The sequence below is a fragment of the Diprion similis genome, chromosome 1 (genome assembly GCF_021155765.1).
Source record: "Diprion similis isolate iyDipSimi1 chromosome 1, iyDipSimi1.1, whole genome shotgun sequence".
Taxonomy (NCBI): Eukaryota; Metazoa; Arthropoda; class Insecta; order Hymenoptera; family Diprionidae; genus Diprion; species Diprion similis.
Genome location: NC_060105.1, coordinates 2,388,116 through 2,412,899, shown reverse-complemented (window position 1 = coordinate 2,412,899; position 24,784 = coordinate 2,388,116). Strand labels below are relative to the sequence as shown.

Below are 24,784 nucleotides of genomic sequence, written 5' to 3'. Positions count from 1 at the left end.
TGACCGTGAGTAGGTACATGCAGTCAGGTGAAACATGAACATGCGAAAACTGCCAATTAAAAGCGTAATCCGCAACCACAAGTACTCGTACAACGCTGAACCATGAAAGACTATTTTTTATGTACATTATTTGCAATACCGACCAGCGTATACAGCAATTATTCAGCATTATCAAGTTATTTTTTGCTTTCTCTTGGCGAGGCTCTTTCGAAGGCTAACAATAACGGGGATACAATAAATTATGAGTGTGACGTTATCATTCTTTAAAAACATAAATTTCCCTATTTAATCTAACGGACTTTCGAATATGCACGTAGATTCTACAAACTCGCTACTTCACTACCATTAAACTAAAGAGATATTCCCTTCGCTATACACAAAGAGTAAATTTGGAACCTACAGCAGGCAACATAAAATAATAATCGATACTCGAGCATATCATTAAATCTGAGCATATAAAAACTGACAAGATGTTTTAAGTGACGCGGTGTTACTTCAGTGGAGAAACTTCATTTGAAACTATCCTCATTTGCGACTTCACCAGTCCTTTGCATCTGACGTTATTTCTTTAAATTTCGATACTTTTCTTCCATTTTTCAGCACATTTTTTTCAACAATATACTCACGCGGAAAAAGCTAGTCAATAATGATTGAATGGAAAACTAGATAATTTCATGGTTGATTATGGAAGCTTGTCAACGCTAAATTTGCGTTTATCCAGCTTTTTACAACTGCCAATAGCGGTACAAAGTGAACATCGATTGTTCGGTAGGACATTGCCGTTAATATTTACGCTAAGCCATCACGAAACAACAGTGACGATATATCCCCCAAAGAAAGCTAACGCACTCATGATTCCGCGAATAATAAAATTGTTCTGCAAAGATGAAAAGAGCATGAGATATGCACAATCACGTATTATGCACGTACGCGAAACGGTGAAAAGTATAAAGTATGGGTCAGAGCTTTCCACCCTTGAGCGTAAGTGTAGTTGACTATTCAGTATGCACACATACATGGTTCGCATGGCAGAGGATGGATTAATAATCTAGGTACCTCGAACATAAGGAGGGGAAGCATGACAATTTCCATGGCAGCTACGATGCAAAACTAGTGAAAGGCGCCTCAAAGCTGCGGCAAGGTGGCCTTCGCCCCCAATTTGTTCACTCTCAGCGAAATCGAATTGCTCTCCAGTGTAATCTTCAAAGAGAAGCAAACAATAGTCCGAATTTTCTTTTTCCTTCACCTTTTACAAACTATTCAAACAAAACGAGTTCTGCTCAATTTCTGCTCTCCCAAACACCCGACTGCATCGATACACATTAATTTTCAGAAGCTGATACGTTATATCGTATCATTCCAATACATGATACCATATACTGTCCTTGAGAAATTTAATCGTCGCAAAGTTCTACCAAACTTGCGTAAGTCTGTTTTACTGATTTTTTGTACAAGTGTTTTATTCATTAATTTGTATTTTTTTTTTTTTTTTTTTTTTTCTAAGAATCTACATCACGCTTATCAACATGTGAAACTCTTTACAGTGGATATGATAGTACGAAGGATGCTTCAAAGGGGATTTTAATATGCACGTGTGTAACTATAAATATGTGTACATTAGTGGTCGATGAACAGCAGGAGTGCGGTGTTAGGCGTAAGACATTTTGTAAAAAACATCTTATGGATATGGATTGGATGCTAAATGAATTCTATTCTTATGATCATCTTCAAGTATAATTCGGGCTGCAGGACACTGTGTGAAGAAATTTAATTTACCTAGAAGTTCATCTCAACTGTTAATATACGTAGTAATTAAAAATTGTAAATATTTATTTCTGTCGGCTCTCTCTAAGCTTTACATTCTACTCTAAAATGATTAAAAATTGATTCTACATTACTGCAACTATTACAGCTGCAAATACAAAGCATTCTGAATTATAATTATTATACGTTCAATCCTACGATGACAAGGTGTGAATTTTATTTTTATCATATGTATATGCGAAATATTTTATGTACCTACCCTGTCAATGTTCAAGCTTTTATAAATAACATAAGATTATTACAAGAACAGAATTAATTGACTGGAATAAAAACTGGAAAATTTTCGTGTGTAATAAATTACAGATACAAGGATATTGTGCGATGGTGCGTGATCGATATAATGTGAAAAATAAGATGTGTCACTGTAACTGCATACGTTTAAAAAAAATTTAAGTATACCGCAAAAATTTTATTTTATATCAGAGTAATCAGAGCAATAAACTGTATTTAAGATTTTACTGTACTGCAAATTCGTATATTTCGCAAACAAAATAATGCAAGTGGGTATAATTCGATTTTTCAATAAAATTCAAGTAGTTAGAAAAATATTAGGCCTTATGCTAAGCAAGAGGCAAACTGCAGTGTTAATGATCGTACCTTGATGCAAAGATGGAAAAATACGAGCAATGATTTTTCAATACTAAAGACACGGAAACATTGATCAGGATTAAATTCAAATGTAAGTATAACATGTAATACGTATGCATGTATATATACATATACATATATATAAATACATATATATGTATATATCGTACATCGGAACATCGTTCGAATTCTTGGCATTCTGTATAAACCGATGATGTATCGATACAATAAAACCAGATAAAACAAGGCCGAGTAATATTTATCGTTGGCTCGATTATCGTCCATTTTGCCAGATACACTTTCGGTAGAATGATGGTAGTGAAGCAGACACTTACGGCAAGAATACTCACGCGCGAGAACTTCCTTGCGACGCACCTGGACCCCAATGATCGCCTCCATAGGGACTTCGGTGCGAGGTATACTGATTGCATGTGGAGGCAGGTAAATTGGCTCCAAATTTCCAAAGGTGCATTCCGGCGGTATGTTCTTGTGGCAGTAGGCATGGGACTGTAATCAGGTTTGACGTTTGAATGATCAACGATTCACGGAATGCACTGTATATACCAATGACACGATATCACCATTGAAATGAATAAAACTAGCTTATCCTGATGTTGAGAAACTATCATGGTTAATTACCGTCATGCCACACCACTCGCACCGATATCCGGAAAGACATTCTGCCGACCAGCAAGTCTTCTTGCATACCACGCATTTCGAATTGCTCGGAAGATTCCCTTCCCGCCAATGATGGGTGTGACGCACCGAAGCTAAATCCTTCCCCGGCAGGTAAGTCGCGTTCTCCTTGCAATCGGCAACCGCAAAATCCTGGCAATCCGTGTGCACATAGTACTCGCATACTGTGCATCAAAAGAAACAGTCATCAATACTCTCTTTCGCTCTTTGGTGAAAATTTTTACCGTAAACTAAATCGTAAGTATGCGCTTAATTTCCTAATCCAAGAATATCTTTTCTTCGTTTTTTTTGTCTACTTCGTTATTCTCAACATGTTTGTTTAAAACTTGAAACACAATCATCGATATAAATTATAAATCCACGAAAAGTCGTTACTTACTCTCACAGTGAATCGATGGGCTATCCTCGAGGCGTTTACGACATACATTGCAGAATTTTCTTTTGTGGTGCGCTTGTTCGGACCAACAATGTGCAACCGGGTTCTGTAAAAATGAAAGAGAGTGTAATAATGAAAAAAGAAAAAAGGCAGAATAACCACAAACTCCAAACTTTCAGCAACTCAAATTTACAATATATAACATATAAAGTATAAAAATTAATAAGAATACATATAGTACAAGCACGAATCGATTGATCTAAACATCGAAGTGGCAGGGACGAAATTGTCAAGTAGCACGTGCGAGTTGCTAGTCAGACACGCGTGGTGGTGGATGATGATGATCGCGTTGTGGTGACGTAATTTAAGTAGTAACAGATTATCGAGTGTGTGGTGGTCCGGCGGCGTAGAAGTAGCGTCAAGAGCCGTCATAGTCGGACAGGTGAGAGAGAATAAGACGAGCGAGTATCGGTCTGACCAACGCGGGAGCGTATCTACTTTGACGAAGAGTTTCACAGCGGAGAGGCAGAGCAACCGGAGGCAACGGCCAAAGAGAGCCGGCGGAGTTCTCTGTTATTGATCGTCGGGCTGTCCGAATTGCCCGACGATTCGAGTCGCGGATAGAGGCACAATATTGGCGTTAAGATAATGTTAAATGAGACTCGCCTCGCTGGAGTGCGTGTACGAATAATGTCCTCGATACGGAGAAGCGGAATGTCGGAATTTTCAAATATTCAAAAAACTTATACCCCGCGTTTTTACCCGTAACACTTTTCTAGACCGAGGAGGGTCCTCCCCCCCCACCCCCCCTCCTCCGCCCTTCTCGTTCCGACGAACAAAGCTTCGAACTTCGTGACGTTTGTTCCACGTCACGACACTACGTTCGTCATCGGCAATTGAGGACAGAAATACCACGAGGTTCCAAGATCGGTAATGATCTGATTTTAGTTCTTAGGCTCTGTGTTCTCAGGCCATTTGTCCACTTTAAATGAAACTATCTTCAATTGATGTTGATCGGTGAATTGAGGCAAGTTTTTCAGAAAGCCTGAATGATTGTTTACGTCACTGATTCTTGTTCTATTTGTGAAGTGAGAAATTTAGAGTAAATTGATCATCACCTTCTGAAATTAATCTTCATTTGTCGAATTTCGTAGACAACCGTACGAAAAAAAACCTCAACTTGGGCGCAATTTGTACACTCAACTTTTTTATTATGGAAATTTAGCGTTGTGTACGAATTGGGGGTAAGAATTTATACCCAAGTTGAGTTTTTTCCGTGAGGGCAGAAGGACAGGAATTGACGTATGAGAAGTAAAATCAAAGATGAGTGAAAGGATAATTCAGTCTGTTGTATATACGATGGACAGACATGTGTAAAGTTTATTCCGTTATTAATCTTACCTTGATCAGGCTTGCCGCGATGCTGGAGCAGGGAGAGACGACGGTCTTGAGACAGCGGTCGTGCACCACGAAGTTGCAGACTGTAACAGAAATGTTTGAAAATATATTTTAAGAAACTGGCTCGAGGATAGCGTGTATGTAATGCGCATATGTATATATTGAGTTTTATTTAGCTGGAAACAAAATATAAATCTGTTAAAAGACGTGGAGTTTAAGAGAGAGAGAGAGCAGAAAAAGAAAATTTTCCGACACGCGCACGATGACGTGTAAGAAATGTAATAAGGAAACGAATTGCAACTGTATAACAATTAATGGATAATATTCGTGTATCCGTGAGCCTATGTAAGTTTTTTTTGTCCTCCTTATCCTTATACACACAAACGCTGCGAGACACAGGCTCTTGCGCCGGATAAAATAAATGAGAAATTCATCCTGCCGAGTGTGTACTTGTCAGTTTCCTCCAGCAGCCGTCATCCCTCAACACGAGTGTTTGCGCGAGAACTTCCAAGAGGAAATGTCAAACACCGAGAGGAAGAGTTTTATTCTTTGACAAGTAGCTTACGCAGCTACTGCTGCTGCGCCAATGCACAGACACTTGCCGCGATACAAGTAGAAGTAGAGGTACAATCATCCTCTGCGAGAGTCTCAGACCTTCGAGCTGCAGCTCGCGAAATTTTATACATTTTTTATTCGACTTTGTAAACATGCGCACATATATTGTTCAAACTTTCGCTAGCAGTAGAAATACTAGCAGTAGATGTATAATGTAACTTCGCCTGACGCCACCTGCGGGAACTTTTATTTATTGAACGTCAATCAGAAATTGGATATTTTCACTCTTGCGTATTATACGTAAAAAAAAAATCTGCGAATTTACCAGTAAAACTGATAAATATAAAGTAAATTCATCGGTTTCAAACGCCAAGAAGAGGTTCCTTAATATTCACACGTTTTCCCGAACGAAAAACTACCGATTTTCCATAAATAAAAAAAACCATATCAAGATATAGTCACTCGATACGATGTATTAAAAACCGTGTATCAATCTTCACTGATCAAGAATCCATTTATCACGAAAACTTTTAGCTATCGATACAATTACTAGAAATTATAATTTATTACTTACATTAAATTTTACTATTCGAATGATTCGTATCTTTAAAAATTCTCTAAACTTTCCCCGAGTTCAAAAATCTATGAAAAATTTGGTCTCATGGCGTGTAGCTTCGCAGCAGAAAGCATCTCCGAAGCTTTAACGTGCGTATCATGTGAGCGCGTGTAATAAGTGTAAAGAAGAAAAAAAAAAGAGAAAAAAACATTCTCTAGACATCCGCGTCTGGATGGTACAGGGCGTAAATGAGCCGTAGCTAGAAGGAGAGCAAGCCGCATAACTGAGAAAGCGAGAGGAGAAACAGGCGGTGACATTATATCAGAGAATGCGGCATAAGAAGTAGAAGGGCGAGACAAAAACACGAGCAGCACATAGGTACCCACTTACTTAGATGCAATTTGCAATTCATATACCTACGACACTCCGGGGCAGTGCTTGAGATGTGTAACACAGTATCGATCTGGGGAGAAGCACCAGCAGCGGCACCTTTCCTCGGGTAATCAAGCCGTAGATTAAGCAATCGATAATCTCAAGAGTCAGTCTAAGAGGAAGAGAGAGAGAAAGAGAGAGAGAGCTCACGCTGCAGGATCAAGAGCCGGTTGAGATATTGTGTATATAGCTTGCATACATGAGAGAATAAAAATCGTCTGAGCTTTAAGCCGAGGTGTTGGACTGCCTGTGATGTATAACTGATATTATATGGCAAGCCGACCGAATGCGGTGCAGTATTATCGCTTTGTGGGTCAAATTGTAAAGCGTAAGAACGCCCATTCGCAGGCGGAAAAAGAGAAAATCCCGGTTTATTAAAACCGCGGGTTGTTAATTGCGTAATCCGTTTGCGTCGACAGTGTCTATTTTCTGCTGATAGGACCGCCAAACCTCTAAAATAAAGTGCCCTTGGGACGAGTTGCGCGCTTCTCTATCGGGTTGGGCTCCTAGGTCTACACACAAGCTTAAAACTGCCACACACACACACACACACACACACGCGCGCACACACTCCAATATCGAATTCGGCGTGTAACGCTGCACGGCCGGTTCGTCCCGGGACCAATTCCGCCTCTCTCCTACTTTTACCTTTACTTTTTCGCCCTCCCCTTCAACCCTCGAGATCGAACCTCGACGTGGGCGAAGGAGGTCGCAGGGCATGTCCTCACGCAATTCGTGCCAAACTCGGTTTCTGCTTGGGTCACCCCTGCAGGCCACCCCGATCATTTCATTCTTAGCTCCTGGCTTTGCTTGTTTTCGAAGAAATCGAAGGGATGGAATTAAAAGCGAGAAGGAGGGAATAAATTTACAACATCCAGGTTATTAGGACGCAGCAGCATCACCCTTCTTTCGGGCACAAGCTATTCCATACCGGCCGGCCAACCGATGAAAACAACTCCATTATTTATACATACGTATATAGGCACACGATGGGGTCGATCTAGACATGTGCCTGCCGAATAAAGATGCGTTCATATATGAGTCCATATACCAAAGCTGCTAGGAAATTATTTTTTTTCGACTCTACCCCAGGACCGAAGACTGATCGTTAACCGTATACACTATCTTTTCAAACAGAATGTCCAGGCGAACGTATATATATACACTATAATACATGGACATGTGTGTAGGTTTGAACCAGAAGTGGACTAGTGTCATGACGCGGAGGAAAACATGATTATCCTAGTTTTTAAGAGTAATTCAGAGAAAAGAATTAACGCATTTAACAAAACGCTCTCACACTTGAGATTTGAAAAATTTTCCACCGCTGACAGCTCACGAATTGAAGCAATCCTTGAAGAATCTCGAAATCGAGTTACGTCTGTAGGGTATATATCTGTAACGAAACCGGAAAACGGATCAGATTGACAAATGGTTGAACGAGGCGTTGAAAACTATCACATCAAAGTCCGACTCGTGGATGCAATGTATAGGAAGAAAATAGAAATAAGTAGAAGAAGGAAAAGTGTGGAGAAGGTATAAAAAGTACACATGTCGGGTGTCTATTTTAAGCACCAGAGAGCAGATTTCGCGTACTAACACTTGGCGCGACGTGAGCTAACGGTTTATAACTCCCCGATTGTACTTGGAAGTGAGACAGAATACGTCGAGATATCCATACGATCATTACAGGCATGTAAAACGTGTTAATCCGAGGAAAGGACGGATTCCCCGGAATAACTAATTTTCGGGGGGCACAGATGTTGCAACGGCTGAAAATCAGCGCTGCTTGCGGTTTGCCGATGCAATAAAATTGGGAAATTCGGAAAAACATCAACGAAGAAAATTACGCGAATAAGCGCAGGATTTCCCACGATAAGGGACAGAGCTGTTCACCTCGGTTGCGAATTCGCGACGCGATTTTCACCGCGCATGTAGGTTCGCGTGACGGAAACGTACACTACATGCGGTGATAATTACATAAAATAATAATTTTTAATTCATTATAATTTATCAAATAGCTTGAGAGCTATTTTCTACTGTCCACGCGACATCCAATTAAGCAGCGAGTTTTCTCCGCTAGTTTTAAATTCAAAGTCGAATATGACGGCACGACGAAGTCTCAGCGGTCGGTCAAAGATTCTTACCGTAAAAATTGTCAGAAATTTCTTCCGCAGCTTATATCAATACCTCCACAAACTGTTATAAGTACCCATGCTTTCGTAAATTCATACGTGACCGTTGGCACTCACAAGTTGGTTGAGTCTCGACTCTTGTCGTCGTCAATTGTGGTTGCGGAAGTCTGATTAGATTGAGTTATAATTAAGTGCATGCGTCTTTCTTCGTACTTACGTAATTCAACGTCCCTGTAGTTACGTCGCCGCGGTATGTCGCACAACGATTACTGAACTTGACCGGGAGTAACGACTAAGCCGTGTGTGTTCACGGTCTCGTTTCCAACAGGTACCTGCTGTAACTCACGTTTTACTTTTTTTCTACAGTCAATTTATCCTGTGAAAAATTGCACCGCACACTTTTCGTACAAAAGCTGTAAAATTCCTGGTCTTGGAAGTAAGAAATCTTTAGCCGAACCTAAAATCTTTTTGTAAAAAAGCACATTATGCGTTATGACGCGTTTCTTGGTGCATAACGTTTGCACTCTGGTAGTTCCTAATGGGTTCAACTGCAAGTTCCAAGTATAATAAATAAAACGTACATTTTCTCATGCACCAACTGATCTCTGCGTCTATAATTACGGAGAGATATAGGTACACTAAAAATACACCCACCGATGTATTACCTGTACGTGTAAAATTCTTTGATCATTTTCAGAAATAAAGAAAAAAATAAAAACTAGTCTTTACTGTCAAGTTGATTTCAAATCTCAAGTTACGCATTTCAGGAATAACAGTAGTACGTACATAGATGACTGTATTACTCGTCAATTAATTACACCGGAAATTGTGTGGTATAACTTCTCAGAGTACACGTCATACCTGCGTATTGTACATGCACCCTCAATCTAGAGTTTCCCTCTTTTAATATATAATATATTAAACCCACACGCAGAGATATATCGATGAAACGTATAACACGCAAGGCACATCATGCAGCCTGAATAAAATCGATGGGTAAAATACACCTGGATAATCTGCCTATATGCGGAGACATTACGTACGGAAATTATCGCAGGTCAGAGCGTGTTGCCTTATACTTGGCACCCTACGCACTTTGGTCTACTCTCCTCTAAATTTATCGCAGTGGAATATCTCTTGACGGCCTACAACTGGGGTTCTGACGCATATTCAAACCTTCCAAACGAAGGATATATGTGTACAACATTATATTACACGACGTTACGCGGTGTATTGTCTCAACGAACTCTCCGGTCTCCCATAAAATAATTTTCTCCCACACATGCGTGGACAGAAGTATCGCAGGATTCGATTGAAAATGTGAAATTCGTTACTTGATAAAAATTCCGACATTTTTTTTTTTTTTCTCTCTTCAAACTGAGACACACACGTGAATGGTTACAGACATCATTCATGAATAAAATTTAAATTTAAGAAAATAAGCTGTTGCCACATGACAGCGTCACAAGTCATTGAGAGAAAATAACTCAACAATTAATAAGACATCTTCAGCCTGATGGTGAAGATAAACTTCAATTCCAAAGAATATCAAACCACCAATCGTAATGAAATTTTCAAATGTTTGATAATTTTGCAACAACCCTAAAGCGAGTTACAAGGGTAAGTTTGGGTACTGGCGAGACGAAGCAACGTCGAATTATTATCGACTGCAGTGTCTAACTGTGGAATGAGACGAAAGATGTGAAGAAATAAAAAATACATATATACATATATATATACACATCTAGCATGTGTGTGTGTGTGTGTGTGTGTTGGTGTGTATGCGCATAACGGAGGGTGAGGAGCTGGTAATAGAGGAAAGAGTAACCCAGTTCTGGTAAAATAGTAAGCGTTCGGTTATTCGGTCGTTGGTTACTCCTCTCCGACCGAAACCCGTGGCTCGGGTTTTCTGCCCGTGTTTATGTGAATATATCTAGGTTCTGTGTGGGGGGCAGGGACGTGACGTCACAGGGGCTGGCGGGCAGGCGGCTGGTTGCTGGTTGCGGGTTGCGGGTGGTGGAAGCGGGCAGGGCAACCAGCGGGAGTGCCGCCATAGCGTCCACATAGCCTCCTCGGCACAGCTTCCATAGCCCGCTTCCATAGTCGCCATAGCGCTGCCACCCCCCAGCCACCCCCTCGCCTCCCCTCCCTCCCTCCCTCCCGCGATCAATGCTCGTGCGAGCCGCGATGCGCGCGTCCTCGACCCCCGCCTCGTCCTCCTCGATCCGCGTCGTTCTTCGCGCTACGACGCTTCGGTGCTCCGGGCAGCGGCGTCGAGAGGCTGAAAGCCCGATTATGTATCCCGCCTCCCTGAAACACCCTGTAGGAATACGGGGTGGTTATAGACCCCGGGTGCAGGTGCGAGGAGACCGTTCCCTTTCCCTTTCGTCCTTCCGGGGATCCTTGCAGGGGCAACCCTGCAGCCCGCCAAAAAGTCATACTCGTCAGGTGCGGGAGAGGCGAAAACTATACGAGGTCCGGTTCGCCTGCTGCAAGCTCGATTAATCGGCCGACCCCGAACCAAGCGGAGAGGGCCTCGAACGCTTTGGCATTCGAATCCATTCATGTCGGCTTCAAACATCCATTCATCGCCGTTGGAGGTCAGCCAGATATTCACACCCCGCTTGTCCTCCTTCCGACTTCATTTCACTGCTTTAAAATCCTACCCTCCCCCCACCCCCCTCCTTGCCTGCCCCTCGCTCCCCCGCTCTGCACAACTTCTCTCTCGCTCTCTCTCTCTCTATCCCTCCCTCCGAAGGCATCGCGGTGACGATTATCCCCAGGATCGACCTGCTTTCGGTTATCATGAATATCGTTACTCGACCGAGGACTCTATTATACCGGTTATCGATTACCGAATGTATGTACTGCACAGAGCATGAACGAGATTAGTGTAAACATCGGTGCACTCTTCCGGACCTTTTATCACGGCTTAAATTGATCATGATCCAATTTCGACTCTGTTCAATGAATCCAGCTTTGGTGGTAGTGAGAGGAACCGGCGGTCCGGTGTTCACTCTGATCAATGAGAGATCAAGGTGTCGACGCGACGATACATGCAAAACAGTTAGGCGAAGAAAAAAACAGAATCACAGCAATGATTTCTGCCTTGATACAAAGTACAAGGTACCCAGTGGATTCGGGGAACGTCACGTATCACGAATCCTTTGCGAAACCTAGCCGAACTACTATAGAGTAAAACTATATCCTTATAGGATATAACTTCTAGAGGTACTCTGAGTTTGAAAAAGGTGTACAATAAATTAGGTACATGCAGTACACCGGGTACTAGAGGGTAGGTATAGCTGTTCAAGGGTTGTTCTCGTATAAGAACGGACGGAAAGACGACGAAGACGAAGAAGACAAGTATAAGAGATACGCACACAAACGCGTTAAGAGTATAGATGTGAGGGTGTAGGTATGCATACATGTACCGGGTGTGTGCGTGTGTGTGTGTGTGTGTGTGTGTGTGTGGGTGAGCGAGAAAGATGGTGAGGTGAGATAAGGAAGGAGGTTTACGCTTACCTTCGCAGGTGTACCCCTGCTGTAAGAGGCCCCAGAGCATGTCCGTGCAGTGATGACAGTAGGTGGGTTTGTGAAACGTTTTCTTACTGAAGCTGTGCCCATGGCTGGCTGGTGTCTCGGCCGAGACCGACGCCATGATCCCTGACCCACCGCGGCACCGTTTACGCCAGATTTTCACCGTGAAATTACACAAGGCACACGCCGCACATTTGATTATAATGTATTACATGCCTATGTGATCTCGAAACCGTACGCGAACATTTCGATGCCGTAGGGTGTCCCTGTCGATAAACGTCGCGTTGTGCCTAGGGCGCATTTCCTGATATTTCACAGCGGCGTACCTTCAACACCGCGGTCCGCACACAGCTGACCATATCAACGCACTGCTGCGTATAACGCGTGCGTGTGCGTACGTGCGGATTGGTCTGCGTGTGCGTGTGTTGCAAGTATTGAAATTAGTTATGCCGAAGGGGCTCGAGAAGGGATGAGAGAAGATATATATGCGAAAAAAAATGGAGATCGGAGGAGAATTCTTCACTGCTCCTCCGAAGACGACTAAGAACGATCGTCCTGCTGATGGTACAACAGTCTTCTTCGTTCGTTTCTTATTCACAACTCTCTTCCTCCGATGATCCGGCCGATCTGCGTCGCCTCCGCAACGATCCGCGAGCTTTTTTGATTCGGCCCGAACCTTTCTCTTTCTCTCTCTCTCTCTCTCTTTGTCGCCTGTTTGGTTAGTAGGTGCAGGGACCGACGAAACCACCTCGCGTTTTCGGCACACTGCACTTGCTTTTCAGCCCCGCAAGCAGGGACGGCGCACGCCACGTACGCCACCCCAACCCGGACTCGAGCCGTTCCCGTCCTATCCGTCCTATCAACCCGACGAACCGACGGACCGACGGATCAGCGTCTCGACGTCGGAACGACGACGTCACAGACTCACGCGCCGACGCGCCTCTGCACCATGACATCCGCGCAACGCGACGACATCCCAGCAACTCTCGACTCCCCCTTTTCCCCTCGACGACTGTCTATCTATTCATCTACTTATCTCCTTATCTCAACGCCTATCTGACGTGTTATTATTATCTTCCCGTAGAGCGGTACGATCTATGAGATAACTATACACAACTTAGACATCTGGCGGAGCCAACTCGCTCGCTCGTTTTTCGCGCACTGAGCGACGACGATGCCTGCGGGAAAACACGCGGCTTTATTACTGCATGAGTAAAGGTCCGATTTACGCCCTCTCAGGATTAAATTCGAATGATTCAGGTATACGTAACACCTGAAGTAGCGGGCGAACAACTCGACGCACTTTACAAAGCCGATGCAAATATCGCGATGAGGTTTTGCTTTTTAATTTCCACCCGCGAAAGTGCCCTTAGTTGTTAGTCACTCGGCGCGCGCGTTTATTCAAAGTCAGGGTCTCCCCGGTGTGCCGAGGAAAGAATCGCGGCTATCCTGCAGGAATCGCGCAAGCCGCTGCACAGGCGCACTATCAGCTTTTCAGCCCAGGAAGCGAACGGAAGAAGGTCTGGTGTCGATGACGATGACGATGTTGGCGTCCGCTGGTGCGGCGTACATTTCGGGACGATGACGATGACGATGATTTATCGCCGCGTCACAACAGGAATACGCGAATCGCATCGGCGATCCAGCGCATCACAGCCGCTCCGTTAAACGCCGTCAGACGTATAAAGTCGCCGCCGCCGCAGGACGAAGTCGAGGAAATAAAAGCTCTCGAACCGATCGCTGATGACCCCCCCTCTGTTCGCCGAGCGAATGAAGCCCTCGGGATTCCGGTAACGCCTGCGGATCCGCCTGACGCGGGTATGACGGGAGCCAATGTTCGCGCGAAAAGTAAAAAGCCCCTCCAACCGTCGCAAGTCGGGATCATATTTTAAACCGCAACCCGCCGCAGACGCGCGAGTCGATTAGCGCCGCTGCAAGCTCTAGCGTGATGCCGCAGCGCTCCCGATATCCTCTTCTGGCTGCGGTTGTTCTCCGGTGATCATCGTTGCCCCTTTATTTTTTCTTATTCTTCTTCTTCTTCTTCTTCTTCTTCTTCTTCCCTTTTTTTTCTCTATTTACCGATCTGATTTTTCCAACACCAGTGGCACGTCAGCGGAGCTTTTTCACCCTTAGATAAAAAAAAAAAGCTCCTTTCCTTTCCCCCCCTCCTCCTCCTCCCCTCCTCCTCCTTCTCCTCAATTCTTATTCTGCTTCCGGTGCTTCCGCAGGTTCCGGCTCCTCCTGCAGTCCGCCTCTTATAATCTATACCCCACAGAGGCACACCGGACGCACGCACACACGCACGCACACCCCGCACATCGGCACGCACTTCCAGAGTCCGCTTATCACAACTCCCGTATCGCTCCTCCAGGTGTGTCGAGTCCTCCTCAATCCCGGCGACGGAAACTGCGCCCTACGATCAGCCGTATACCGCAGCTAAAACGCAAAGCGAGAGAACCACGCCAAACTCCGTCCGTCGACGACGAGTTCTCACTCGCGAATGACCCGACGACTAGATCCGGAAAACCCGCATGCGCGACGCTACCGACGCTTACCGGAGCCCGTCGTAGAAACGGACGGGTTGCGCCACCGCGAAACGCTGACAGGAATCGCGGTAAATTTCCTTTCAGCAGGTGGAAATTTAAGGTTCGAGATAAAAGGCCGCGGGGCGTCTGCAGGCTTCAATTTTAGGGCTGTTTCGCTACCGTCACCGAAAGGAACGATCGTCATCCCCAGCTGCGATGCGTCGAGCAACGAGATCTGTGTTCCTTGCACAACTGCAGATCCATTCTTGCAAGCTGTTCCTGCAGGGAGAATTTTCAGATTTGTGCATATCCGCAGATTTCCCTTTTATTATCCGCAGGCTTTCGAGATTCATTAATCAATCGATTATCCTCTCAAATCCAATCTTATGTCGAGAAATCGAATATTTCGTATTTTTCCAAGTTTTTTATCTATCAAAAACACAACGAATTATAGCTACGGCTATTGACCAAATTTCGTACATTCATAGATGAATTTTTCTTTGATTTGCATTCCATTTATTTCACACCGGCGAGAAACTGCATAATATAAAGGGTATATATAGCGAGTAAGGAGGCAGCCAGTAATTAGGCCATAACAATTTATTATTAAAATTATTATTAATATCATCATATGTATCGTTATTATCATTATTATTATTATTATTTTTTATTTTTTTTATAGTTGATTGTGGACGGAGCATAAAAGCACGTTCTATTATAACGGAATAATACTTGATTTTCACAATGCATATTGCACGATATTATTAGGCTACTAATTATTACATAAATAATACCATGTCGTATATACCTCTACAGTATATGTATAGCTAGAGACGCAAAGTATATATCACCGAGCTTCAATTTATGGAATACTATAATTGTATGATATGACAATGAGGATTACAAGAAAGAAAAATTAAAGGAACAAGATACTCAAGGAATGTTAATTGAGCTTAAAACCAAGTATCGTAAAAAGCGCTAGTTTGTCTAAAAACCATGACCTTAAAACAAAAAGGAAACATAAATATAAAATAAAATAAAATACGGAGCACAAATAAAAATAAGGAGCTGCTATAATTTAACAAGGTACTAAAAAGCAAAAATCTCGCGCAAGCTGCAGTCAAACTAATTTTAGAAACGTACTGGTCCACGTTAGTTAACAATAAGATGTTAACATTTCTCTCTTTTCTTTAAATTTTTTCTACTTTCTTTTTTCTTGCAAATGTCGTTTATTACAAATACGACATAGAAAGATTAAAATATTTTCTGCCTGTTGTCAGGCGACAAACTTTTTATAAACACGTCGAAATTAATTTGAAGAAATTTGAAATGAATTAAAAACAATAATACATGGATGTAACGAGTTATCTACAATACCTATCGAATCTTACGTACTATAGTGAAATTCACATAATGTGCGTTACCATTCGGTGAATTTTGCATATCTATTTGATGTATATTGCTCCACATCCGAGACATTATTAGCAATAAGTGTTTGATTAATTATCCGACTATCAAATTGTTGGTCTCATATCCCAACGAAAGTTCAATTAAAAAGGAAAAATTGAGTCACGAGTTTACGAGTGTAAAACTTTTAAAACGACACAAAGAACTTGGCCGATTATAAATATCTCGATTGAATATCTTTTTAGAGATAATAATTTAAAAACAATCATTTTCACTACATGCGCAATATTGCTCCGGTAAAGGTTAAAATTTTAATTATACTATAAATGAGTATGAATTGATTGATTAAAACTGTATAGAATTAGATTCATGCGATTTTAGGCACTGAAAATTTACCGCAGACTCAACCGTGAGCCAATGACAAATAAGCAAATCTGTGTACAAAGAAGAAAATAAAAAGAGTTATCTTATTTGTATTATCTTATCTTACATTGTGTATAACAATTCTTGAATGAGAAATGTATATAAATTGTAAATGTTTGGACAGTAATACGCGATCTACTGACGTACTGAAATTGCGAAATTCGAGAATAATAATGAAAAGCTGGAAAATCGCATGTTTATAACTCCTATGGCTAACAAAATCGCATTAAATTAAAGAATAACCACAATTGAAAATAAGAATAAATGGAATGTAGTTCTGAAATGGTGTTAAAATCGACGCACCGCTGGCGTAAGTACATGACCCCTTGGTGTTCGCAGATTACGAAGAGAGAAATTATCTATCCAAGTCCATGATCTTCGAAAAATCCTTGCGGTGTCTCCTCCTGGAACAGAATAATAGAAGGCTGGATGAACGTCGTGATAAACCCGTGACATCGTTATAATATTATACGGAATATGAATAGGGATCAATTATTTTGATGCTGCAGATCATGACACAAGCGATCAACTAGTATGGAGTACAAAATATATTAATAAACATACACGTACCTAGTTTGTAACAAGTTATCTTCTCGATGCAGCTTCAAATGATGAACTGAACCCTTTTCATATAATCAGACATAGGTATTTTGTTATTGTACACGCGCCATTTCACCAAACGTAGACAAAAACATCAAATATAATTTTTAACCGTCATTATCCTTCATGTAATATAAAATAGAGTGCAGAGATATGGGATGTCTAATTTTTTTCATTCGTTCTTTCATCGTTTCGAACCAATGAATGCAATTAAGGATCAAGAATTTACAGATCCACATTCGTACAGTTGTTTTCCTCACAAGTGCAAATACAAATTGTCGATTTGCATTGATTTTTACAATAATTCATTTTCTTTCCAATCTTAAATCCGTTGTTTTTAAGAAAAAAAAATTTCACAATCTTCGATTTCTTAAGTAACAAATTGATAAATTTCAGGTTGCAACAATTATAAAGAGAACACACAGGGTTAGTCGAGTAAAGAACCAATTCTTGTTAACATTCTCTTACACAACTGGTTTAAAAAATTTTCCTCTTTACGTATTTAAAGAAGAACTGAGAGAGCGTGCATATATGAACAGTATGTTATATAATAAAGAATGTTAGCATCATTGCTTCGTTATTTGGTTACACAGAATACATTATACAAACAAATAAGATATGAGATATACCTTTATTTAGTGTATATATACTGAAAAGTGTTCTTTTTTTCTTGCTTTTGTTTAACATTAAAAATTGACATATGTATTCATCTAATTTTAGATACATCAATATATTATTTTATAAAACTTTCTCCTCACTACACACAGATATCAATAGTTCCGAATCATAACGTCGATTAGTGGAATTTTCTCTCTCTCTCTCTCTCTCTATCTCTCTCTTTCTTTCGTTTTCGTGATTATTATAAAAAACGTATATCGTACATCGTTGGCAAAAATGGCAATTGCAAATATTTTATTGTACGAATTAAAATTTAGCGACAACTTGTGTCTGAGTTAAAAATATAAGATTTCTCATGAAAATTTATGTACGTTTCAATGCTCCACAACAGTAGCAGTAGTAATAGTAGTAGTAGTAGAAGTAGTAGAAAAGTTTACAGATATAATTACGTTAATTAATAATGAATCTATAAAAACGGCATCTTTTTTTTTGTTTAATGATAAAAAAAAAAAAAAAAAAACAATCAGTATACATTATAGATCGATAAAAAGTAATAAATCTATTTTCACTTGTAACAATTAATATATGATCCTTTAGGCAGGACAGGTTTTTTATCGCTCTTATTTCGATACAATCGCTTCATAATAATAGTAATTATAATTATTATTATCATTATTAAGTACGTATTATTAGAACCAAGAAAAGAAGAGAAGAAGAAGAAGAACAGAAAAAATATAGCAAATTATGGGTAATAAATCGACGATAGTCGACAAAGGTAACAAGAAATCTCAAGTGTTGGATTATGTATCGTATAAATCGAGATGAACGATGGCGCATCACGCAGGCGAAGCTTCGGCGGGCTGTTTTGACGGTCGTCACTTCCACTTTTTTTTGGCAACGAAGAACTCACACGAGTAGACTTCGCCTATAAAAGCCCTATTTCCCGCAGAGCACCTTCAACAGCTTCATCCTTCCACAAACAAACAAACACCTAACTAATTTCTATAAATGCGCGGTTTGTTCGTATCCTTACGTAAATGTGTTTTTTTTTTTTTTTTTTTTTTTTTCCCCTTTTCTTATCCAAGAGTTACACATACGAGGATGAGAAATATTTTTTTTAATATGGAAGGAAAAAATCTTCGAACTTTCCAAAAAATATCATTTTTTTCAATAAACCAAGCATGTAGATCAACAACTTATTTATGAATTAATTGAATGATATATTATAGGTTCAAAGATATTTTTTGTTAATTTAATTCACAATGTACATTATTGTAAAATGCATAATATATTGTTGCATTATGCATTATTACGTATTCTTAATAAGTTGATGAGATACTGCTGTAGGATTTTGACGAGAAAAATTTTTAGTTCAACTGAAAATATTAATTGCCATAATGTTCGAAGCACCTTTGGTGCACGATAGTTGGTGTGAAGATGAATGGCCGAAAGTTTATGTACATTGTGTAACAATAGTAATAACATTAGTAGTAAAATTAATGATAATAATAACAACAATAATAATGATAATAACAACAAGAACAAGAACAACAATAAAATAGTAACGAATCACAATAACAATAATTATATAAAAATGCAAAAAACAACGACGAAGCTCAATTTTGTGCAGTAGCGGTATATATATATAAAAATATATGTTACATAAACGATATTCAAATATAAAAGACACTTTAATCATTTACATACAAGGATAATTCTTACAGAATTTTCATATCGTCATCTCTTTGATAGAAAGCGGCATATTGTTTCACAATATACGTCACGCGTAATATTTATTATTGGAAAGCTACGAGCAAATTATTTTTCTTGCGGTTTTTCCTGATTATTCCGTATGAGAAATCGTGCAGGTTTCCGAATAATGACATATTCTCTGTATTTTGTTATGAAATGAACAGGACGATATACGGTTTTCAAGGAAATTCAAGGTTTAATCGTATTTTACGGAACGGTAGGTACGCATATATAAATTTATAATTTACTTTCAAATATCTTACTCAAGACAGATCCATCTAAAAATTTTATATACGTAATTAAATATATACGTATAAAAAAAAGAAAGAAAGAAAGAAAGAACAATATTTATAGATCCACGATTTCTAAAAAATAAATTCAATACACTGTCTATACACGTTACTTATCAATACACATTGTGACGTTGTGTAAATTGTAAATATATCAAAGCATACGCACGATTGGTAAATATTTATTTATTAAAAATTAGAAACAAAGGATTATTACATCGTAAAACATCCCATTAACGTATTGTATATACAGCAGCATTTCTATGGCCAGAAAATTAAAATTTTCTAATTGAAATTCGTAATTGAATTTGACTTGTTTCATCGTCAAATATAGAAGTTTATTAGATATAATTTCAGTTTTTTCTTTTCTTTTTCTTTTTTTTTTTCGTTTTTGTTTATTGTATTTTGTTTTTTAACGGTCACACGGATATTATTTTCAAGTTTGTCAGTACAAATGTATTGAATATGTATTACGCATTCCGTCAATGTTTGCATTCGTTTTTATAATTTTTTTCAATTGTTCTTACAACCACTAAAAGTGCAAGTGGTTAAAGTTAACGGTTTAAACAGAAATTTAAGCTGCATTTTGACACGCCAAAACATTTAATAAATATAGAAAGCCAAAAGATATTTCTGGAGAGGATTGTAATAATAACGTTTACTGTTTAAATAGAAAACAGAAGCTTGTACGATCAGTTTAATTTTCTTTAATATTTCTAAGGACAAATTAAGGGCGTGCATGCCAATATACAAGCTTTTATCAACCGATCTGTTATTAGACAAATATTTCACGGGTGTTAATTGAATATTAGAGCTATAGCATGTGATCTACGCGTTATTGCGAAATTGGTCTAATTAGCGCGCGCACAGAGACATGCATAAACGTAGACACAGATTTCCTTTACTAATTGTTCAATCTACAATGACATGACGCCGAATTCTTAGTAAAATTCACTCACGTATCGCGGAATGTGGCCAAAGCGACTAACGAGATTTGAAAGAACAGAAATATTGATATATAAGGAGAGACGAATCCGATCGACTAGAACTAGGAGCTTGGAAGGAATTGATCATTAAAAGATGGCAACTCCAAAGAGCTCCTCAATCTTTGCAAAAATATGTATAATTAAAAACAAAAGCATCCCTACAACCTATGGCACTATAATAAAGAAAAATAAATAAAATACGCAATAAGTAATTAAGCTCGCAAATAGTGGCAAGATAAGAATCATAATAACTGGCAACGTATATGATTTACAAACATGTATAAATAAATAATTGTTGTAAAATAAATTTGCAATATATTACTAAGGCGTTAATGAAAATAACTATTCTAGGATAAATGATAAAATATTGCATCATGAAAATATTTTTTTGGAAATTTGAAAAGTGTTGCAAAGAAAAAATTAAAATAAATAAATAAATAAAAAATAATAACGAAAGTGACAAACATACACTCGCGTTACATGCAACAAATATAGAGAATTCAAAATATACAACAATTGTTGTTTTGACGTCAAGTAATTTGGACTTTCATTTAATAAAAGTTGACTATTTTTCGCCGAAGAGTTAGATTTAATTATTTGACCAAGGGCACTGCGTTATGTGATATACATTGTCTACTATAAAGTAACATTTTCGCTTGCACCCTTAATACTGTTTCTTACCGTGTATACAGTGTGATGTGTTACGTAAGCGAATGCTCGATGCATTTTTAAAAAGAAGAAAGACTGATTGTATATCAATATAGTCGTTAATTTTTTTTAAACCTGTGCTCAGTATTTAATCATTTTTCAACAATTTGGTACAAAAATGACTGAATGATAATTGCAAACTGCATTTAAACCGTTTCAGGACAACAATCTCAAGACGCCGTGTACAAGAAATATATAAAACACTCAATTTATCATGACATGTGTTACTTACGCGCGATAAGTAAGCAGAGATAATTTTCTTTGAACAGGTATTGCAATTAATTTCAAAGCCATTTTCATCGTCTGAACATTTTCCGTTCTAGACATTCACTTTTTTGCATGTTTCTCTTATTATGCAGCAGAAATATTCTTTACGCTAACATAGTTTGTCTGCTTCATTGCATAATACGAGTACAGTTTCATTTTTGTGCCAAAAAGAAAGACAAGCGACAGTCATAAATACCTTTGGCTGTTGTTAAAGCCACAAAAGAAACCTTATCGTTACGAAAACTTAAACTTATAAAAACAGCATATATAAATACAATTTTACCAAACAGAACTGCTATTAAGAATGAAAGATGACGTTGTACTTGGTTTTCAAAATTCCTTCAATGAATCGTCAACAATTTGACTTATAACAAAGTATTCGATCCTGATTCGAATATGATGAACTTATATTAAAAGTATTTCCAGTGTGAACTGGAACACCAGTTTTTTTTTGTCTTATTTTTTGTTCACGACCCTTCTCTCATCATGACAAAAGCTGTACCTGAATTCGTTATCTAAATTTTTAGCTATTTCCTGCATTCATTTATTTACTCATCGTTCTTACTCGATTCGATAAAAACTTGTGTACAAATATTATACTGAAAACCATAGAAATGCCACTTTAAAAATATGAAATATAATATTCAGTACTGGAGACAGCAATGTTTTAGTGCATCAGTAAATAAAAACCCGTTTAAATTAATAGGAGAGAATGTACAAGCTTTCTATACATAAAATACTAAATACAAATTAAATTAGATCAAATATAATGTATCTGTATACATATATATATATAATGTTTAGTTTAAACGAGTAATTTTACATTTTGGCATGCCCTCTACGCGCGATACTAAAAACTATATTATATATTTCAATCACAGAGTAACGAATACAGGTATTTAATGGACATGCACGTAAAATATGACGTCACATTGTCTTATAAACACATTAAACTATAGCACACTGTAAATGTTATGGCTTTCGGGAAAACTTGCAAATTGTTAATATAATAATGCAAGAATCGGCTTATCTTCTCCAATCATAATATACAGTCATGAACCCTATTTGAGATCCGATGTGCTCGATGCACTTTGAATAAATTTTACCCATGCTTGTGTATTAGGACTATAATATGACCATGTTCGACTGAGAGCCAAAAGAAAGATACAAAAAAAGAAATACATTGCATCATTATTGGCACGTCAAGAGTTATAAATCCCATAAATATAGACGTAATAAACACGTGTAAAACGTGGCATACTTTTGTTATTTCTTTGTTCTAATGGCTTCGTATCGTATATTATACAATACGTTCCGATATTATGCTTAAAATTTCACATACGCTACGCATAGATCTGGAAGCTAATAATTTTTTTTCTTCTCTTCCTCTCTCTTTCGTCAATATTTGCTAAGCTCTGAATATAATGTTATTATAATAATAGTCTATACCTCGAACGTGCTGTAAATTCGTATGTTAATAATCTTGCTGTTAGAAACGCAACACACAACTACCATAGGATTAGGCAAATATAATGGATTGTTCTAGGTAAGTTATTACGTATTGGCAACAAGGAACTTTACTACGTAACTCTTCCACACTGCAGAAAAAGGAATAAAATATGTTTGTACTATTTTCATTACACCATTCGTACGTTTAGCAATGGATATTGAATTTCATAAAAATTAATTCACAAGTAATTGCAGAAACGTTGAAATAAAAATAAAAATTTGTTTTGCGACCTGTGACGAATACTTATGATCTTTTTTAACAGTTCATAAACCTGCATTTACACATACTCTCTAGAACAATCCATGAAAACGGACGTAAACATAAGGACATATTATCTTGCAACAATAGTAATAAATAAAACAGGTCACAACTCAATGGGTACATCCCCGTGACTAACCTCCTGCAGTAGATCCTGGGCAGCGATAGCCTTCAGTACATTCTTTTTGCTCGTCTCCTGTATCTCCCCACCGACCAAAAGCTCGTCCAATATGAAATAGGCCTTTTCGAAATTGAAGATTATGTCCAACTCGCATACCTGCGTATTATCAAGAACCATTAATCTCCACCACCCTGGTTACAAGGCCAATACTTGCTGCCTCAGCTTTTATGCTGACAGTTTTTCACATTTTGTAGTTATCGTTGCAAAATAATAAAAAATGATTGGGAAATTGTTACATACGTAGTACGTTATGTAAAATATAAGTGGCATTATCGACGGAAAATCTGGTACCTAATCTAATGTATTTCTTGAAGAAAATTGATACTACTTACACTCCCAAAGTATTTGTCCAACAGTTCAACGTATCGATGAATAATTTCAAGCGTCAGCAATTCATTATCGTTTTGTTCAATGGCACAGCAAAAATAGAGGCTAGCATATCTGAAATCGAAGAGAAAAAATAATATTAAAAAGAAATTAAAAAGTAATCTTATATTATTCACATTAGTATTCTGATAAAAAATAATTTTTATTTTGTATCGTAAACTCCGTGGCTTTTTTTTTTTTCTAAAAAGATTTTTCGAATCGCTGATACACTGTGAAAAGTGAGAAGTAGAATTGACTACAGTTCCATCGTTCAACGTACCTTTTGTACACAACCTTGACGTCCTTCCATTCAAGAAAACTAGACATTTTAGGTTTTCTGGCCAATATCGTTGTGATCAATTCGCGAGTTATCTTCTTTTTCAACTTGTCGGGATGAGCCACGTACCATTTTTGAAGCCGTAGCTTGCCCTGACGACTGAATAGTAGCATGAATTGCATCTGAGAGAAAGAAAATATAACCGACAATCAGAATACGAAAATCCAGCGTCATAATTGTTGAGAACAATGGATGATAAATACAGAATTTACAACGACTACTTACCATATTTTAGAGCGAATCTTTAGGCCTCGAGGCCGGAAATTATTCAAGTACGTTATTACTGATCAACAAACACCATTTAACGCCACGACTCCGTTTTTATATTCAACACATGAGCACTATCGCTACTACAGACACACGGTACGCACTTTGAAGACTTGTTTCCTATCTTTTTTCACCGTTCCGTTTTTCTTTTCGTCCTTTTTATCTCGTGTATTCTATGTATGCATGTAT

At 38.7% G+C, this 24,784-nt stretch overlaps 2 protein-coding genes across 16 annotated transcripts in view; both read right to left on the bottom strand.

The window, feature by feature from the left end:
• Positions 1-12,579, bottom strand: part of LOC124405227 (diacylglycerol kinase theta) — a 20,329-nt gene extending 7,750 nt beyond the window's left edge. For 5 of the 12 annotated variants that reach the window (XR_006929073.1, XR_006929075.1, XR_006929074.1 and 2 more), the window contains exons 1-6: positions 12,086-12,579; positions 4,886-4,965; positions 3,488-3,590; positions 3,052-3,272; positions 2,748-2,919; positions 1,057-1,200 (exon numbers count right to left, since the gene is read on the bottom strand). Coding sequence is in view for 8 of the 12 variants with exons in the window: in XM_046879946.1 (XP_046735902.1) it covers positions 1,057-1,200; positions 2,748-2,919; positions 3,052-3,272; positions 3,488-3,590; positions 4,886-4,965; positions 12,086-12,221 (856 nt within the window). In the remaining 4 variants the exon portion in view is untranslated. The remainder of the gene's footprint in view (positions 1-1,056; positions 1,201-2,747; positions 2,920-3,051; positions 3,273-3,487; positions 3,591-4,885; positions 4,966-12,085) is intronic. The other 7 variants (XR_006929077.1, XM_046879974.1, XM_046880022.1 and 4 more) reach the window with 4 other exon arrangements.
• Positions 1-24,784, bottom strand: part of LOC124405297 (AP-1 complex subunit sigma-2) — a 26,149-nt gene extending 1,365 nt beyond the window's left edge. Inside the window, exons 1-6 of one of the 4 annotated variants that reach the window (XR_006929089.1) lie at positions 24,554-24,784; positions 24,272-24,450; positions 23,958-24,066; positions 23,584-23,721; positions 16,475-16,880; positions 296-298 (exon numbers count right to left, since the gene is read on the bottom strand). Coding sequence is in view for 3 of the 4 variants with exons in the window: in XM_046880097.1 (XP_046736053.1) it covers positions 16,815-16,880; positions 23,584-23,721; positions 23,958-24,066; positions 24,272-24,450; positions 24,554-24,556 (495 nt within the window). In the remaining variant the exon portion in view is untranslated. Of the gene's footprint in view, positions 1-295; positions 299-16,291; positions 16,881-18,405; positions 18,644-23,583; positions 23,722-23,957; positions 24,067-24,271; positions 24,451-24,553 lie in introns of those variants that run through there. The other 3 variants (XM_046880097.1, XM_046880109.1, XM_046880118.1) reach the window with 3 other exon arrangements.